This window comes from Oreochromis niloticus, linkage group LG22 (genome assembly GCF_001858045.2).
Source record: "Oreochromis niloticus isolate F11D_XX linkage group LG22, O_niloticus_UMD_NMBU, whole genome shotgun sequence".
Lineage (NCBI taxonomy): Eukaryota > Metazoa > Chordata > Actinopteri > Cichliformes > Cichlidae > Oreochromis > Oreochromis niloticus.
This window is the reverse complement of record NC_031985.2, coordinates 22,999,177-23,019,853: the sequence shown is the minus strand read 5'-3', so window position 1 is coordinate 23,019,853 and position 20,677 is coordinate 22,999,177. Positions and strand designations below refer to the sequence as shown.

Below are 20,677 nucleotides of genomic sequence, written 5' to 3'. Positions count from 1 at the left end.
CATGATTTTCGGTCTCACTTTATTTAATGATGATGTGAAAAGTAAAGGCTGTCCATAACATTCAGACAACAAAAGAAGAATGTTTTTTTTCTCCAAAGTCCCCCCCCATAACAACTAATGGCTCCAAAAATGTTCAGGTGTTCCAAGTGTGATACTTATTTTATACAACTTCTTCATATCTAGACCTCATCTGTACATAACATAGTTACAGATACTGTAAATTAAAAAAATGACTTCCAAGTATCCTTGTGGCATTTTGTGAAACATTTTCCTATGTAAAAATGAAAATGTACGTAAAGATCTTTACATATACATATATATAGTTCTCTATTCTTTCTGTAATAAGAAAACAATTTATTGCCCCTCTTGAACATGTTGCATTTAACATAGGTTTTGTTTATCATTTTAAACTCTTAATTGAACTTAATGCCATGTGATACCACATATCAAACCGACAAAACAGTAACAGTATGGACCTCTGTGTTGTTCCACTTAATATATTTGTCATATTACTATATTTTTGGACATGTATGTTTTGTGTTCTCCAGAAACCCTGATGATGACACATACAACGATATAATATATATACGTACATGTCACTTTGATCGTCAAACTTAAAAGACCTGTGGCAAATACAAACCATCAGCATGACGTTATTCATTACAGGAATTTATGAGCCCTTGACCTTCCACGATTGCATCTGCTGAACAGTTTTTCATTCATGTTCAAAAGAATTGAAATGGTTCATAAAAGAATAAAAATCAGGGCACCTTACAAAATATATAACAACAACTGATGATCTGCATTTGGTATTTTTGAATGGACTAAAAAAAAAAAAAGTAATTTGATAATTTGGTAAATGCCAGGAGTGGTTTATTAAGATCGATCGTTTGCTACTACTTTCACTTTATTGCCCTCAGTGAATTGTTGCTAAACCAGTAGCATATTCGATATGATGATGTCGAGTTTACCCACTGAGAATCTTGGCATTGACGTGTGTGAGCTGATCAAACAGGTTAAGAGAACCTAAATCCATGAGCAAATACACGTAAAACCAAATCGCAGGTGAGAGGATGAAACTACAGAGTGGATTTGTCACAACAGTTGCAAAAACAGAGGTAACTCTGTGAATTATACATTTTATTTCATGCCGTCTTGAGAAAGCCAAATACCAAATATTCCATACATGGACACCATCATCAGGGTATCAGCAAATTGTACACAATCACATTTAATGTAATATATAAAATGTGCGGTTGGTTTGTTTTATCTCCTGAAGGAAGAACCAACCCTCTGACAATGTCTTTCACTCACTTGTCAAGTGATCGTGATTCTCTGGTTGGCAAAGGTGCAGGAGAAGCTGTGACTCCTTGGGTATCTGTGCTCAGGGTTTTCCCCGCTCCTGTACTAAGCAGGGGCTGGAAGGGGAGGAGCTCTCACAGGGGGGAGTCACCGTGATATGTCCCCATAGCAGGCGGATCCCTGCTTGCTTGTCTCTTGCTCCAACTCGGTCGCAGGAGAGATCCACTCCGGCTGAAGTGGAGTATTTGCCAAGTACTCCCAAACTGTCCCGTTCACCGAGGCATGGAATTGAAATTAATCTATGACACGTTGTACACTTTACAGATGTGCGGCCAATGTTGTGGGTCAGCGCATTTACCACACTGTGTATGTACTGTGGGTCCTGCAGGCTACAATATAAGACAACAGGCACAGCGCTCAACAAACGCCTTAAAAACTAAAAACCAAGACACCAATGGTGAAACAATATGCTGAGAACAAACCTTCTCACGCTCAATAAAAAAGTCCTTTGTTTGTTCGGAGTCATTGCTTGCTTTTCTCCTGCATGAGGAAAGTTTTACAAAAAACTGTCGATGACCGTTGTGCTCAATGCGGTTCAGCGGCACTGAACGTTACATTTCCATAGCAACTGAGGTATGTTCACTGTTGCTAAGCGTGAAGTGGGTTTTCATGACACTCGATATTATCTGTGAAGAAAGCCCTGTGTCTGTGCTGTATCACCGTGCCCAGCAGTGGTGGCATCACCGTTTTGGAACTGTAAGCTACAGTCGGTAGGGGCTTATTACTTGAGACTCCCTTGTGTTTACTGTCTTTACCACCACTCATGGAAATTCAGGTCAACCCGCTTAATCCAGACTAGCTGTGGAACCGGAAGACCTACATCCTTTCCACCATCGCTTCTCGAGTTTGATCTCTTCTGACAAAGCAGCTTTTTATTCATTTCAGAGTCTTGTGCCTTTTTTTGTGCCATTGACTCCCCCATCGCCCTAAACTGTGCCGGTTAGCTGTAAGGGCTAGATCGGATGGACATCTTAACAGTCTACGGAGACCAATCTGTGGGGATCAATAAGACCAGGCCCGTCACTAAAGCAGTGTCTGAAAAGCACCTGATCTCATGAGGCGCTCTCATATGAGCGTGTCTTTGTGTGTGCACTTCTTGGCGTATTAACACACATAAAAGACATCTGTGGAACACTCTCATGGCGTTCTATTTTCTAACATACGCAGCCTTTCAGACTTTTTTAAAAGGCATAGCACTGATATTCTGTATAACATGCTTTCTGAAGACATATTGAGCAGACTGTAAAATATGAAGGCTTATGCAAAGTCTGATGTGAAATCTCTGATAAAAACAAAAAACAGCGGTACAGATAAGCAAAGTGGAAAAAACAAAATATAAATAAAAAAAAGAACCAAGTTGCTTAAATTTCAAAAAATGGGCACTGGTGCATTTTGATATTTGGTGACTCAGACTTTGATGTTTCTTACTTTGCTGCCCACAAGCTAATTGATTAACAGTTACACAAAAAATCTATATCTCTCATACATATGTCTAATTTGTAGGATGCCATGTTTTATAAGCTTTTCATCTGAAATTGTCATGCCTACCTCGCTTAGAACCAACTTAATTGTCCATTCACAGCATATACAAAGCTTACAGTACATCAATGTTAAAAATGATGATATTTACATGTCTGGACAAGATTGGGAAAGGGACGAGCAGTAAATTTGATGATTTCCTTTTGTCGGATTTTGCAGATTCCACATCTCCAAACCATTATCCAGTCACTGAAGCAGTGAAATACTCAAGTTAGATGACAAACTCACGTGTTGCTGCGAGCACATACGTACAACAGATTAGGAACAGAAACAGATAATCCCCTCTGAAGCAGATAAGGCTACACGTCATTAGGGTTGGTCCACCACAGCTATTGGGGTGTCGCTATATTTGTGCATGTGTGTGTATTTGTATATAGCCTATCTGTGTTTGACTGTGCATATGTGTATATGCCTAGGCAGGGGGGGAGGGGCAAATGGACAAGGGGATGTTAATTAAAGGAGTTTTTAAGGGTCATTCAGTGCTCACTCTGTCTCCTCATACCCCATCCTGACTGAGGATATCAGTTTACAAGAAGACCAAGGTGAAGAGGTATGAAGAGTGAACCCCCTCCCCCCCTTCTCTCCCTGTCCTCCTTGATCCGAGACAAAATACGCACGTACGCTGATGATATCAGTCTATTTGCTGTAGAAAAAAAGAATCACATATGTCTCCTCTGCAAAGAGCCAGGTGGGGGAGTGAATGAAGCTCACAGGCCAGAGACCATTACCCGGTAGGAGGGGGGCATGTGTCTGTGCCTTGGGCTTGAACCAGGGCTGCCATTAGGGCTGGTGCAGCTAGCATCTACCCCTCCTATGGAAGGTAAGTAGGCATGATGGAGGATGGGCAGCTGCAAAGACAGTCGACGCTGTATGCTGCAGATAGAGAAGGAAAGGAACAATGTCAGCGATTACAGCACATTTACTGAAGAATTATGCTATAGTGTACATCTGATTACGTCAGCAGTCTGCTCTTTCTTTTCCTGCATTACTTACAATATAATTTCTTTGCATATCCCATGGATGCTGAAGAATCTGGATTTTTTTTTTCACTGACTTGAATTTGTCATTTCGGGCTGACAGATCGCACGCTCCTTGTCCTCCACCTGCTTTCTTCTTTTTCTTGTAATCTGTTTGCCTTTTTTCATGTCAACTTTGATGCCCAAGCTTTTTTTCCCCCACATGAGTCACAGTGAGTGTCTCTGGGGAAATGCTATTTGGAATCTCATGGAAACTCTTTGTAGAGCTGTGCCTTTTCTTTGTACACAGCTGTTTCAGTTCCTTTAGTCAGACTTTCTGTTTCTTTCTTGCCTCAGAAGTGCAGGGTTCTCTCTGGCAACGTCTTGCAATGTCGTCACCAATTTCTCGTCTTTTCTGTATTTCCATATATAGAAATATCAGGGTGTAGCAGTATGTAGACGATACTCAGATTGTATGCAGATTGCAGTCTGTTGGTTCAGAATGATTCTGATTTACTGACAGTGGTGAGAACATACGTTTCATAAGTCTGATGCTAATTTTGCGTAAGCCGTTTTCTGCGCGGGATAAGAACAGATATTAATAAATGAGGACCAATGTGTCTGTCTATCACGTTGGATCGCTTTGTTGTACAAATCTAACCAGGGCTGGATCATTTTGCTTCCAATAATGAAATTTACCCCATTTTTACTCTTGCTGACCCTCTGCCAGAGTTCCGAGTCAGTATTTGTCATTTGCAAATTAGTGTCTTTGTAAGTTCAAATGTGCGTTCGCAGCTGTGCCCTGGACAGTGCACTTCATCTGCTTTTAGTGATTCCTCTTGCATGATTTATCTGAGCATCATATGGGATATGCAGAGCTAAATTCAGTTCATCTCAGGTCATAAGCACCACCCGCAGGAGTTTTTTCCCCCACAAATTAATTAACATATTAGCCATAAAGCTAGTGACAGAATTGAATTCCTCACTAAGTAGTAGGCATCTTATTTTTCATTAATTTTAGCGATGGAGCTCTTTCAGACAGATCTGATCCTGGAAAGGCTTCAATAAAATGCTGTGTTTTAGCAATATAGCCATATGAGCTGGATGTTGCTGTCAATACAACAATTTTGTCACAGTCTGGAAGTGGCATATGCAGTGGTCTTGCTCGGTTTACTATTAAAATGTTCACTACACACTTTCACACATATCAAGTTACAGTGAGAAACTGAACACAGCGAACAGAAAAGATGGATCATAAAAGACTGGCATCTGGCATTGCACAGCTTCCCACAAGCCTTCAGCAATTTCTTTAATTGTTTTCTGTGTATTCTTTAGCATCCTCCTCTCCAGCTTCTTCTCCTTACTAAGCCCCTAATCCACCGTTCCTCCTTCCACCGTAGCTTCTGGGATCGTCTGACGAAAAAGAACATTTCATGCTTCCGCCTGGTGTGACAGTTTGCACCCTACCTCGCCAGAGCCGTTGCCACTGCCAGCCATTTTCAAGAAAGTTACATAACCGGCATTTGGTTATGTAAAAAATTAAGAGGGGCTAATGAGATTCAAGCTTGTTCTGCATTAAACGTAGTAAAATGTCTTAATTAGGAAAACTTAAATATTAATGGTCCTCAGGCCTATTCAGTTATTCTGACCCGTTCTACTTTATGTGATGAAAACAACAGCTCATGAAGGAATTTCGGGATATTTTTTGGAATATCATATAGGACACGGGTGCTACACTTCACAATAACACACGCCTGCATTTTTCATGCCACAAAATATTTATACAGCTCGATCTCTCTCTATTCATAACTCTTTTGTAACTTATTTATATTTGTCTCTTCTTTCTCTTCTCTTTCTCTCCCTTCATCTCTCTTCCCTCCATGTGATCAAACATTCATGTGGCATGGGAACAGCTCCAAGTGTTCCTTTACTTCTGTTCTCCTCCCTGTCTATTTTCAGAGCTGCTTCCAATGCGAGCTGTAAATCAGTGGTTACATAAGCCTCTGCGAGTCTCTACCTTCTTCTTTCTCCCCTCCTTCTTATCTCTGCCTTTCTTTCCTATCTAAACATATTTTTTCTCTTTAAACATCTTCTCTGTGTAACTGCCCTCTCCTCTGCATTGTATCCTCCTCGCCTCTTGTCTCCGCTTTCTTCATCCATCCATCCCTTAACATCCTGCATTCTTCTCCTGGTTCTGGTTAAACGTGTGTGGGAGGGAAACTTCTCAATGATGCATGAAGTGTCCCCCCCTCCCCATTGATGAAGCTGACATCCCTCAGCTTTGCTGCCTTATGAATAATAAGGGAATGCAGATCTGCATTTGAATGTTTTGAGAGTTCATCTTCCTTTACAAGTTGAGAAAACAAATCAATTACCTGCATGTATGTGCATGCAAAATGTACATGTGTGTTTTTGTGTCTCTGGCTGTAAGTAAGCTGCAGGACGTTCAGCGTACTTGGAGAATACACTCGCACTCTGTGAGGTGATATGCATGTTGGTGGTTGATGGTATGTGCGTTGCGTGGGAGAGAAAAGTAGAGGGCCAGTCCATGCTTTCACAAGGCTCTGTTGCCAGAGCAACCGCCTGAGAGCTGCTGGTGGTTGTGCTACATGTGACGTGTCGTCTGATGAGAAAGCTGACAAGACAGAGGGAAAAAGGGGGAGAGACACAGGGGTAGAGGGGCTAAGGAAATGGGAGATCTCACTGTTCTGGTGAGTTGATATCCTCGAGAGGACCTCTGTTTATTCTGGAAGGATCCATGGAGCCCCACTGCGCCTGTGGTTTCTGCTCTAGGTGGTTCTTCAGTATCGACTTCTCTCCATCTGCATGAAAACATGTGTAGACAATAAAGAAAATTGCAGGCTGTCACCTGGACTGTCATATTTTGTCACTCAGTTGCTGTAAGTTGAAAATGACCAGGATTTCAAATACGGCATTGCCCTTCAGTCCTGACACTGGGCTTTCCAACCGTGCAAAAAATAGCAACAAATGCAAATAAATCAGCTGTGTGGTATGTCAACACACACCTAGCAAAGTTAGTCTGTGAAGGATCATGTCAGCTCAGATGTGCATGCTCACTGCATATGCTGCATTCACACTAAGAAGTTAAACCAAGTGTGTTGACATCAACATTCAGTATGAAGAGACCATTTTGCATGATGTGCAGACTAGCATTAAAGATTAGTTCAAAAGGAGCAGGTGAAAATGGCCTCTGGCTGCAAATAATAATAAAATAAAAATATATAATAATAATAATAACATTTAATTTGCCCAACTGTTACTAGTCAAAAATGTCTCGCTCAACTATCTGCATGCTAGACAAATTATACAAGTCAGACTATGTTTTGGACAGAAATGCAAAAAACAAACCTGTTTTGCTCAAACTTTGAAAGTGGACACTAACACTTGGACCAGATTCATTTCAGAAGTGGGGACTGGGTGATATCACAACAGAACAAGTGCACTGAGTCACCAGCTGAAGATGCCAGGATTCAAACCGCTGGCCCTGAGGACTGAGGCTTAAGTGCTCCACCACCAAACACACAGCCACCAAAACATTACTGTTCGTGAGTGCCAGTAATCTAAGGCTATCTCTTTACAACAGGGAGAAAAACACTCCAGCTGCATTAAGCAGCACCACATGAGCCGTCTTCTTTCTTAAACGGGACTGGAAGAGAAAGAAAATCTATATCTAATGGTTTAAATCTGGGCAGAAATGATTCAAACGGGAATATATTGATCTTGTGAGGTGAAAAGCAGGCAAGTACTTCTTGCGTACCGTCCTATCATAGGGCAACAAAATGTTTCATTGAAAAAAATAATTTAATGGCATTTAAGCCTGAAAATGAGCAAATGCTCCACAAATAAAAAAACAAAACAAAAACACTGTAAAGAATAAAAGATTTTGTCTTTCTTTCAGTGCTGTTAATCTGTACATAATAGCATTTAACTTATCAGGCTAAAATCAGGCCATGGCTGTCAACCTGTCAGAAAACCGCACCTTAACTGTCATCTCCTGGTGTTCTTCAGCATCGCCATGTGCTTCTACATATTCATGAAGACAGCTAGAGCGAGGGAGAGGTGGAGTGTCGCGTCTCACCCTTTGTGAGTGAGCGTAATCGCTGTTGACACAGCATTCTCCCCTTATAACAGCCACTCATTCACAGCCCCCAATACATTTAGACCAGCTCTCTTATGAATACTGATGACTACAGTTAGAAGCCAGTGGTGGTGATGATGATGATGACCGTCAAGCATAAGTAGAATGAAGCTGGGAGAAGTTTATGTGCCGGTGATCTTTAAAGGAAGCTTAACGACCTGTGATTTTATTGCCAGAATGTGTGTCAGGCTGACATTTGTGAGCAGCACCTTATGCGCGCTCGCTCTTTCTTATTGTCTCCATAAGAGAGAATCTCAGCAACCCAGCAGCTGATACGTTGTAGCCCAAACATAAAAATATTTTCTCATTTAGAGAAAACTGTTTTTTCATATATACTTTGATCATCTTTTAATTTTTTTGAAAGGTTTTAAATAAATCATTGCTAATAACCTACATCTTCTTTGACATATCTAATTTATTGGGCTCCTTTGACGATATAAGCAAGGAAGCACTAGAAAAGGCTGTGTCTTAAAATAGACTCAGTTTTATGAGCCCACACAATCTGAATTTTACTTCATTACACTGAACCTGATGTCAGCTGCCAGCTGCTGCCTCCACTTTCGACAGATTTTTTTTCCTCAGCAAGTGTAAAACAACAGGTAAAATGAGGCATTTTTAATGAATTGAACTACAGTGTGGGATCCATTGATTTGACCTTTGAAACCAGGCATGCTAAAATAAGCTCAGTAAGGAAGATTCACACTGTATTCACTCATCTGCCTGAATTCCTGGGTGTTCAAGCTGCTACTCTATTCCTTACATCACTGTCAAACTTAACTCTGTCATCATCACACTGGCCCAATCATTTTTTGGGCAACTTTCTGTGAACCAATCAGCCTCTGTCCTGGCTGTTGTTCAGTCTCAGTGCTCTTCTATCATTCTGCCTCTCAGGCTCTCATGTGTGTGACCCACCTCCACCCCATTTCCACCATAGAGATCCTTGTCCAGGTCTCCACCTGCTTCATCTCTGCCACCACTAGTGTTTTTCTCCTAGGTGCTCCCTTTAGGGATCACCACAGCAGGCCATTTGCCTCCATCTCACCCCATCTTTGAAACAAGCTACATCTCTGCACACTTTCAAAAACAGAATCAAAACTTTTTTTGACCCAGGCTGACACTTAATAAATGTTGATTTTCTTTGTTTTGTTGTAGTTTGCTGTTTTCAAAGAAATGTGCTACATAAATAAAATTGCTATAGCCAAAGCCATCCATAACATCCTCCTTAAATACATCCATGAATCTCCTCTGTGATCTTCTTTTTCTCCTGCCTAACAGCTCCATATTCAACAGCCACAATCACATATCTATATAAAATCTATCCTTGTATCCTCGGCACCGTCACATAATATCAGTAAATAACCTAAAGTAATTTTAAAGCCAAACTATATTTGGTTTCAGACAGGAGGGTGTAGACTTATTTTAGCACAAACACAAAAGGCAGGGGGCAGAGAATACGCTAAAACACACAAAAAGAAGCATTACACACATTTCTGTGTGAATGTGCTCATTAACAGCCATCAGTTCACTGCGTAACTGAACTTTCACAGATGAGGAACTTCTCAAACAATTCCAACACGCTCTGCTCCCAATTGGCAGAATGAGCGCAGCTGTTGTGCTCTTTTACCTTCCCGAGCTCAGACAGATCCATTAGACACCCCTGAGAGCAGCTTTGTGCTGGCGTGTGCAGCAGACACGCTGGATCCGGCTGCTGTACATCAGCGTCACTCTGCGACTCTTAAAATGGTGCCTAATGCAAAGCGACGCTGCTGGGCTGTAACGATTCGCTGATTCAATTTGAGGCAGCAGACTTCATAATGTCTGCCATACATGCATCGGTTTAAACAGCAGAGGCAGAAGTTTGGAGGGTAAAACGCCAGAAGCTCTCTCTGCTGGAAAAAACTGATAGGACATGCATCTTTATATTTCAGCAAATTAGGATTTGCTCTTCGTGTTTCCATAAACTAGTCTCGCCCGCTGATGACTCACCTCACCTGCTCCCAAACTTTTCTTTACCCTTATCTGGTTCTCGACTTTGTTTCACAGACACTAAACTACGCCCCAAACAAGAAATAATTAGGTATAAAACCAAGTGTACACCAGGGTTTGAAAGTGAGGCGAGAATGACGTGTGACTACAATATGTGCTAAATTTGACAAACAGCAGTGGAGCATACGTGTACTGAGGTGCTGTAGCTAATCTCATGACTCATTACAGACGTCACAGATGCTCCTGTGTCCCTCCTGCTGACAGGTGCTCCAGCAATGGGAAAAAAAAGAAAGATATTCCTTCATCCAGCTGCTCTGAAAGCAGAATTAAAATCCTTTACTAAAACCACTCAATATGGAAATGCACCGTAACGGTGGCAAAGAATTAGTATTAGATAACGTATGTGAGGATTACTTTGAAACTGAAGCCAGTTCAGGATTTTATGATAGTCCTGAAATTGTGATACAAACCACTGAAATGTAAATTACACTCAGTAACGTGAAACAGAACAAAAGAGATCCAAAGCAAGCATCGACAGAACCACAATATGATGACATACCAGCACAGTGCACGATCACAACATACGAATTGTAATATTAAAGTGAAATGACAACAGAAAAAACACAAAAGCAGTTTTGATCTCTATAGCTTAATTTCCTGCTTCATGATTAATGTTCATTTTTTTAATAACTAACTATTTCATGCACTATAGTGGCACCGCTGTGTAAAGAGGCATGGCCACGTAAAGTAACTTACAGATCAGGGATGTCAAACTCATTTCACATCATCGGTTGCATAGAGCCTACGTTGATGCTAAATAGGCCGGACCGCTCAAACTCCACTTTCTGTCATTGAAAAGTCGTTTAACTGCACATTCAATCTCTGAGATTTCTCAATATATGAAAAAGTGGTGCACTTTCATCTCAGCGCACCTCCGTTTTTCTACATGATAAAAAAACGCTGCTGTAGTAAATCAAAGAAATCTATCAGCATAACTCTCTGGACTTAAAATGTAAAAAAAAAAAAAGTGTAAAATTAGAGAAAACATTTTGGTAACTCATTGCTCAAACGGTCCTGTAATCATAAAGCAGAGATTTTTTGTAAATTCTTATAAAACGCCCTATTTATTCATTTATTTATTCGTTCATTTTACTGTGCACACATAGTAAAAAACAAACAAATATTTCTACAGTTAATAGTAGCAAAAGCTCATTACTGTAGTATGAATGGCTGTGTGCAAGGTCATTGTTGGTAGGAGAAGCTGTAAAATTTAAAAAAAAAACACATGCCCCCATTCACACTTTCCCAAAAAGTCCAGTGGGCTGGATCAGGGACGATTCTGGCTGCTTGGCTTTAGGTTTGACACCCCTGCTACAGATGGTTCTGTAGGTGAAATAATATTTCACTAATATGGAATATTTCCTATGTGCCTTAAATGCTGTCAGACAGATATAAAAACAGAGCTATAAAAACAGTATGGCAGTTGTTGACCAGGGCTAAATGAAAGCATGCAGCGAGTATCTCACCTTTGCCATCTGTAAAGTTGCGTATGCTGAGAATGTTATTGGCATCCGAATAATGGTTCTGTTTAATGTAGGGCGTTTTCTCCGGCGTGTCCTGCAGCTGCATGGTCACTTCCTCCAGCTCTTTGTCCAACTTTTTATCCAGAAAAACAGATCTTCTGTTAGTTCATTGAGTATTACAGTTGATCACTTAAAGTAAGTACATTCTCACCCCATCACTTAACTATTGTTTCACATCAAGGTTTCATTAATTATCCACAGACAGCCTAGCTTACACAATGTGAGGTTATCAGCCAAAAATGAACCTAAATTAAGGTTTGTTTGGGTGTGACTGACTGCTGCAAATGCTACTTCGCCAAAATGCTGAAGAAATCTTCAAAGAAATCTTTTTTAAATGGCACTCTGTGTCAGTGTAACAGAACATTTACTCTTTGTGCCCACTGCATCGCTGTCCTGTCTGAAAGGTGATGAATGGTTAAAAGATGAAAACAAAGAAGCTGTAACTGGCTGACCTCTGTTATCCTCATACGGAGGCGGTGGTTATCAGTCTGAAGGCCGTCCAGTCGAGAAGTGTTGGCTTGGTTGACGCTGGTGACTGAGGTGGAGGTCTTGGAGTCTTCTTTCTTCTGATTCTGGGTGAACTTTAATCTGCGGTTCTGGGTGGCTGCGTCTGGGTTTGTTCTCATCGTAATTAGCTGAAAGTGGAGTTATGGGCATTAGTCACAGCTGCACTCTCGCACTCTAAAATTGCAGGAGTGCAAAAAAAAAATCAACACATAACTGTTTACGCTGCGTTTTCAGCTTTCAGGACTTAGCTGAGTGATAATTAAAAGCTCTGGTTTATGTCATTGCAGAGTCTTTCAGCCACCCTCACACACACACACACACACACACACACACACACCCTCTCTGGGAACAACTGACCTTGGGAACAAAGACTAGACAGAGCGTGATGGTGCTACAAAAGATGATCACCAGCGCTACAATGCAGAACTGGACATTGGGCTGGTCCCTGGTCAGAAAAGACACCGCGGCGCCAATGATGCACATGATGCCGACGTTGTACACGCTCATTCCGATATATTTGCTATCGTTCAGAGCGGGAATGCTCACGTTCCTGGTCTCCCATGCCAGAAAGCACCCAAACAGCTGTAGGAGAAGAGAAAAGGAAGAATATGAGTTATGTTTAAGAGAAGATCACACAAAGATCTCAGAACAAATGAAAAACTTTAGTTATAGAAAGTCTGGACTCGTCTTTCTCCGTCAGTGATATTTAAGCAGCTCTCATTTTCCTCCTGCTTGTTTAAATTTCTGTCTTGAGTCTTTCAGAAGAATGATCCATTCTTAATGTATTTCTGATAGTTCATGCTAAACACTAATGGAGTGGGGGTTGTGAAGACGTTTAATTTCAGTTAGCTGAAAGCAGACAAAAATAAACTTCATTATATGATGACGTGGTAAAGGGCTGAGATGTAATCTAAAGAGACAGCAGTTAGTTTCACGTCTGGAAAATTTTATGTGCGAGTGAATTGTTTGTTGCAGCAGCAGCAGACTGCTGAATAATTCACAGTGAGCTGTGTAAGATGGCCTGCCTGCTTATTCAAAGTCTAAATCAGAGTTTGTGGAATGACAAGCAGAAGAATTAATAGAGCAGTCATCGAGGCTTAGTGCACCTGAGGTGTGTGAGCATGTGGATGTCAGGTACGGCTGCAATGTGCTTGTATGTGTCCATATGTGAGTTTGCATGCGTGTAAAAGCAGGGATGACTCAAGCCATAAAGGGTTTGGTGTTGCGCTGTACCTCTCGCTGCCTCGCATAGTTGACGGCTACTGTCAATTACATCACTTTAACTTTCTGTACCGCTAAACTTCTTTGTTCCTGTCTTATTATTTTACATGAAAGTCTCTTGGCTTATTCCTCTACCATCTTCTCATTTCTTCCATCTTTCCTATTTGGAAACTTTTAGGTAGTATTTTTAGCCAGGCTACTCTTTCAGTCTGCTTAAGATGAGTCATACATCACCAGAATCTAGCTTTTACTAACACCTAATAATGCTGAATATTTAGTACATGCTTTCATTTTCTCCAGTCTTGATTATTGCAACTCACTCACTTTTCACATGTGTCTGTCAGCAAGCCCTAGCCCATTTTTAACTGGTCCAAAATGCAGCAGCTGGGATGCTAACAAAACTATTCAGCCCTCACACATCACTCCTATCCTTACTGCCCTTCACTGACTTCCGGGGAAATTCCCTCTAAAATGTTATTAATAGCATATAAAGCCCTTCATAGCCAGGCTCCTTGCTATAAGGCAGACCTGCTGAGACCTTATTCCAGCAGTTGGCCTCTTCAATTATTCGATCAGGGTCTTTTAACTGTTCCATGCTCTTACTTTAAAACTAGAGGTGACCACAGAGGTTTTCTTAAACTTTGGAACAGCTGAATTAGATCAGCAGAATCTGTGGTTTGTTTTAAAGGTTAGCTTTTTCTTTAAGCCTTTTCCCAATATTTTTGGCTCTTGTTTTTCCGTTTGGAATGAATGTTTGACTGTGTGTTTGTATAGCTGGACATGTGCAGTACACTTATCTTTAATGGTCTATCCTCAGTCTCACTCTTTTTGTGGCAGGCATTATACGGTTTCTTCTTCTTCATGGAGATTTTAAAGCACATATTATCTAGCAGTGACAATAACTACACATGGAGTGTTAGCTGCGCTCTGCTGATGAGCTTAAAGTAAGACAGATTTTTCAAATGAAATCACTGAGGAAAACCATTTAGTCTACAGTAACTCAATATCGCTGATCCAAAAAACAAAAACAAAAAAACAAACAGAAATTTACTTTAATGTCTGTAAGTGTTAAATCAGTAGCAGTTAGAAAAAGAGGCAAATGAAACAAGTAGCTTGATATATTGCATACTGTGTGCTTTCAATCACACGTTAATTGTTTGAGTAACAATCCAGTGTGGTGGCGTAGAGAATTACAAAAATTGTGTCTTTGTCCCAAACATCTGTTGCATATTTGTCCAAAATGGAAGAGGGACTCTTGTTCCTTCTGCACTTTGCTTTGTTTTTCCTGATTAAAGGTGTGTTTAATAGACTGTCTCCTTATTCAAATTTAGGGTGTTAATATAGAGTATACACTAGAGACAGACTGCAAAACACTTAAGGAAATTCCAAGCCACATCAGCAGACACATCTCCAGATCTATTGTTACATTTGATGAAATCCTGTTTTCTCACCATTAGTAGCCCCTTGTAGGCATAGACGATGCCCAGCCAAATGGTCATGTGGGTGTTCTCACAGTGCTCCAAGAAGGGTCGGATGGCAATGTCTCGGCCTTGGGGGTCGGCCTGTTGACAAAACAACAAATAGACAAGAAAAAAAACTGAGTACAGCACCCACAAAAGTACCATTCTCATCCCAGAGTTTGAAATACTGCTGTTCATCCAGAAGATGCAGGTGTTACAAAGATTCACACTAGCACCGCTCAAGTTAGGTAGGTTTTCTTTTGCATTTCCTGGCTGTTCGGTTAGTTTAGTGTCCAAACCGCCTGGTTAGGAGTAGGAAAAGATTGCTGTTTTGGTTCCTTCAAAACATTAACCCGACATGTTGAAAGACAACATTTAACTGTGACGGCAAAGCGAGTGCCACCCACTTTGCTATTGCACTGACAAACACTGTCACTGGAAGAAATGATAAAACCAACAGAGAAACACTCCAAATGAGCTCTAAATAAAGAAAGCCCTCAGTGAGCCTTTCGGCTGTTCTCACATTAGTTTTCTTTGCGGGTTATTTCACAAAGGAAATACAGACTATCCAGTGCTCCTGCAAATTCAGGGTGTCTGTGATCAGCTATCCAGGTGTGAAATCAAACTGTTTCCCCATCACGGCCACTGGGCCTCTCCAAAGTCAGCTAAAGTTAAATTAATCTGTGCTTAGGATGCTAATGGGCACAACTAATGAAGCTTATTCATTAATGTGATTTACACCTCCTCCTTTCTTTCTTGTTTCTCACTCAGCCTCCGTCACGCTATCTCTTAATCCTGCCGTCGTCTCTCCGTTCCTTCCAGCTTTCTCTTCGCTTCCACTTGTCTTTCGCCACAGCTCATGACACCAGTGACTTGCAGAGCAAATTAGCACCTGTGGTGGATAGTAATACGCTAAAACGTGTCACCTCCCCTTTCCCTTCTTCCCTCTCTCTACCTTTGAAAAGCCTTTAATAAGAGCATTAGCTTGGCCTGCATGGACTCATCTGAGGCCACTCTAATATATCAACCGTGAGACACCTGGGGCGAGGCCGGGCATAATGCCATGATGCTCTCCAGGTGTGTGCATGTTTAGTATTCACAATAAGATATGTCTAATGTCTCAGCAGATGGTGTGTGACCGTATGTGTGTATAAGCAAACCCAATAACATTTTTCACGAAACGCAGTCTATAATCGAAATTCCTGGGAAACAAAAAAAGAAGAGTAAATAAAAGGAGAAGAAATACACTGAAAAGATTGCCTCGTTTCCATCCTCATACCTATGACACTGTACTTTTTATTAAGCTCATGTGAATGCTCTCAACCATTCATAAATGCACACCTACACATACACACCCCAAAATACCTTGTGCACTTGTCATTCTGACATGAATATTCACCATTCAGCTCACATTAATGGAGATTACAGCTATTCAGGCTTCTCTTCATGACCTTGATGGATTTATATTAGTGGTTCTCTATAGGATGATGACTTAAAATGGGAAATTGGTGCTTAAAGAGGTGCCCTGACTCACCCGAAAGAAAGAAAAGAAAAGAAAATGGGCCCATAACACATCATTTCTGGGTATCCTTGGCGAGTTATATCATAGTACAGTTTCCTAGCTTTTATTCCCATGCCTCTATCGTAGAAATACAACTTCCACAGTGTTCCCTACTCAGCTTCTCTTCACTGCTCTTTCTGTTTCAAATGTTCAGCTCTGCACAGGATTACATATGCTGTTAGTTAAACATCGCAGACGGTTTGCAAAAAAATAAGAAATAATAAAAAAATACCAGACAGAACCCTTCCCTCCCCCCACAACAACTTCTCCACAATCTTCAAAACTTCTGCTGTCGCAAAGCAGAAACATCCTTAAGACTGAGGATCGCTTCGGTGGCAGGGAGTTCACACACTTTGTCAAAGCACTCTCGTAACCCCTTCTGAGAGTTTCCGTGGCAGCGGCGTGGTTCATGTCGCTCACGTCTGAGAATATTCTGGGACTTGAGTTTTGGATTCTTGTTAGCTTTAGGTGAAGGACTGATGGAACGGGGTTTCCGCTTTAAAAGCCATCAGAGGTAGAAACCCGGGAAAGTGGGACAGGAGATGACGCACAGAAAGGCTTTTTTCTTCTTCTTTTTTTCTACATGGAACCACAATTAGTTGACACAGAACAGAAAAGGAATCCTAAGATTTTCATCGTGCAGCTACAGGGAGCTTCTACTTTCATTTTATTTTTAGCTTAGTAATGCTTTGAGCATGAGAATATATGTGCATCCCTTATGCATGAGATGTCCTGGTTTTCGCCAAGTCGCAGGGCAGTAGCAGGTTACTGGTTTCATCTCTGGTCACGGGAAGTAATGCGGTTTTTAAACAATGAAAACAAGCAATCTGCAACCTGCTGACTACATTGCAGAGAAGGGCAGTATTTTTCTCTAATGTATACACACACAAATTATGCTTAAGTGAAATACATTTTTTTTTACTTTTTTTTTCTTTTTTTTACAGAAGACAACATTTTTGAAGCATTTTCAGCAATTTTATAACTGATTTTTGTAATTATGTACTGTCAGACCTATAATGAAACAAAATCCTAAAATTACCGGGGCTTTACTAACGGGAGAAGAAGAGCAGCAAAATACGTTTTAAATTATCTGATGAAGCCTGTGAAAAAACTAACAATCAGTCTCCTTTGATCGAACTTTTCACTCCTTCTCCTTGTTCTTCTGATGTCAAATATCCACAAGCAGTAAACAGCCTGTAAAGACTAAGCCTTGAGACATTTATCTAACGGACGCCCATGGCTGAAAGACAAATGCTGATTACTTTCACCAGCAGATAAAGTCAGCGATGTTACATTCTGTTTTAGAAAAGACCGCTGACAAGTTGTTAAGATCGATTAAGACATTATTTTAATTCGATAACACGACATAACAGGCGATGTATGATGTAATTTCACAGCGTTTGCTGTCTAGCTCCTCGGAATTTATGGCGTTATTATACTTGTACAAATCAGCAGCTGAATTATGTAGCATCTCCATTAATGCCTCTTGGCATATGTTCTATGTATCTCTTGTATTCTGCTTCAGTGATGAAGTTGCTGTTTGCGGCAACATTTAAATACGCACAGATGCGACAAAGTGCAAGCATCTTAGTTTCCTGATTTTTGCTTTAATTTATCAACCAATACACCTGTGCTCAGTGTAAAGGATCTAAAGGATTCAGAGACGAGCTTGAATAGGCAAAAATGAACCTAAATGTCAGATATTCATTATGAACCTTTGATTCATGTTGTTTTGTTTGATCTATGTTGTCAGCGCGCTCAGACCTCTTGAGAGCTTTTCTACTGAACAGCTTTACTCCATCGTCGGCATCTTTGTCATTTTTGTATATTTGTGTTTTTGGCTGAGCAGCCTCTTATTCCAACAACAATGCTCCGGGAAGTCACACTTCTTGCAAATCATTTTATTCATTCACTACGAGAGACGCATTCTGCATCGGCGCTCTTTGCATAGTCGCAGCTCCGAGCAAACTTGTGTCACTAACAACTAAATGATAAGACAAAATGAGATATAATGCTTATTAGGCTTGGCTCTCTATCGCAGCAGAGCAGACAGGAGCTCTCGCCTTTTGGAGAAAAGCTGTCTGGGGAGTTGCCAGGCAACAGGGCTGTTGGCGGCAGGCGGTGGTGATGGCGGTAAAAGTGCCGGTTCGCTGTCATTTTTCAGAGCATTAGCCTTCTAACGGGATCACTCTGGGAGGGCTGCAGCGGGCACAGTGGTGGCAGATTGTCTATGGAGAGATGGATCTAGATGAAGCGACTGAGGGAGTGATAGAAGAGGGGAGAAGAAACGAAGGGTGCGACGGAGAGACGACCGGAGCATGAAGTATGGATGGAAAGACTGAATGTGAAATAAGTGGAGTAATCAAGGGGATGAACAGATCGAGAAGTAGATGATGCTGATCCTGTTTTCTCAAAGGGAAAAAAGAAGTTGTATAAGGGAAACTTGAGGATATCAGAAAGAGCTATGAAAAGGTGGAGATAAAGTTTAGGATTCCAACTATCTGATACATATGTCAGGTTTTGCACAGGGATGAACATTTATTGTTTATTGTCATAGCCGCACTTACTACACTGGCACAAGTGGCAAAAACCAGACTTGAAAGCACAAAACTAAAATTAGAAATTCCTATTGTTGGCCATTTCGTCTTCCAGCTTCTGTAACTAAGCTTATGAACGGGATTCTGTTCAGCAAGTGACTGAAGTTTCCTGTTACCACGCAACAACGACGAGCCTTTGTACAAAAATAAAACTAGTCATGAATATGTTCATTGTGATGAATTATCTATCTCAAAAAGAAGTCTATTTTTTTCCCCCCCACCCCAAGTCGATTATTATACTGAACTGAATTAATTAAAGACAGAGCTGCCTGAAAGGAAGGTTTCAAAAACCTAAACTGAATGATGTGTTTGGAAAATTTCACTTGTTCACTAAACCCTCATTAAATGCTGTCATGTTCCTTTGAAGTCGTTTAAAAGATGAAAAGAGCTCAGACAAAAACTACAGCCGCGTGGAGAATCCTGCCTTTCTGTTTTCCCCTGACTCCAAAACTAGAGCTACTGGGGCTTGTTCTAAGATATGGATCTCGATCTGACTGTATCACAGCCTCTGGCCCGCTGGACAGCAAGAATAGATAGACCAGCATGTGAGGGGGGGGGGGGGGGGGGGGGGGATGGAGAGCTCACTCATTGTCACCTGCAGCTACTTCACACAGAGGTGTGTCAGTGTGAAACATATGTCACTGTGGGTGCCAGCTTGTGCACATTCTGACTGTTTGTGTGCGCTGTGTATGCATGTGTGTAGAGATGAGCTATTAGGTAAAAACTGAACAGAACTCCATCCCTCATACCAGCCATTAAAACACAGGAGATTTTCACCATTGTGAAAGAATGAGGGAGAGATGAGGACAAAGTAATATAGATCTCTTGGCTGGAATTTTAGACTGCAACAGTCTGCGTCAGTGTAACATTGGGCAAAAGAGACGAAAATGACTGTGATGAAAAAAAGACATGAAAAGCACTGGAAATGGGATTTGCTGAAAAGATAACTGTCTACAGTGACCATTTTTTTATTTTTTATTTTAACATTACTTTGTTGTGATTACTGCAGAGATTATATATATATATGTATATTGCACATACATAACACTAGAACATTTGAACTTTATCTGAAAATATCAAGCAATATTTTATGATGTACATCTCGTAATAATAGAACTGCTTGGATTTTGTGATTTGTGATTGGTAATGTGTTGAACGTCAGCGGGTGGCATTACGGCTTTTCGATGCCAAGGGAATCGGCCCAGCCAACTGTTTGCCTGGGCACAGGGACAGAGAGAGAAACACTGATACAGTGCTGTCTGATGGATAGAGATGTCAGACAAACACATTATCCTGTGTGCCATACACTGTTTTCAGACATGAAAACATAGATTTTTTTTGTTGCAATTATAGCTTTAAAATGGCTTTTGGAGAGACCCAGGAAGTTCTATGTATACTGCAATATAGTTTATTTCATACTGAGGAAAGTGTAAAAATCAACTGCAAGTATTTAGCATACTGATAATAAGTGAAAAGGATGTAGGTGCTTAAAGGAATGAATGAAAAAGACATGAAAAAAAGGAGGATGAGAAATTGGAAGAGTGGCAGGTGGAAAAAAAACCACATCAAAAACCCCAGAAGGCAAAAAGATGAGAAGATAAAAGACATCCTGGCGCCAGAGTAATTTGTAGGAACTCATTTGAGAAAGAGCCAGGACCGTTTTCATGAACCCCCTAAGAAATTTTGAACAGCAGTAAAGGCCTTTAGACAAGCAGAAAGGAGCAGTGCATAGTTGGTAATTAGCTC

At 40.9% G+C, this 20,677-nt stretch overlaps 1 protein-coding gene across 1 annotated transcript in view; it reads right to left on the bottom strand.

Moving 5' to 3' along the window:
- The window catches only part of gabbr2 (gamma-aminobutyric acid (GABA) B receptor, 2), a 177,445-nt gene continuing 156,768 nt past the window's right edge, over positions 1-20,677 (bottom strand). Inside the window, exons 14-19 of the mRNA XM_003444038.5 lie at positions 14,765-14,875; positions 12,450-12,674; positions 12,038-12,220; positions 11,529-11,658; positions 6,562-6,679; positions 1-3,774 (exon numbers count right to left, since the gene is read on the bottom strand). Coding sequence (XP_003444086.1) covers positions 3,609-3,774; positions 6,562-6,679; positions 11,529-11,658; positions 12,038-12,220; positions 12,450-12,674; positions 14,765-14,875 — 933 coding nt within the window. The 3' untranslated portion in view covers positions 1-3,608. The remainder of the gene's footprint in view (positions 3,775-6,561; positions 6,680-11,528; positions 11,659-12,037; positions 12,221-12,449; positions 12,675-14,764; positions 14,876-20,677) is intronic.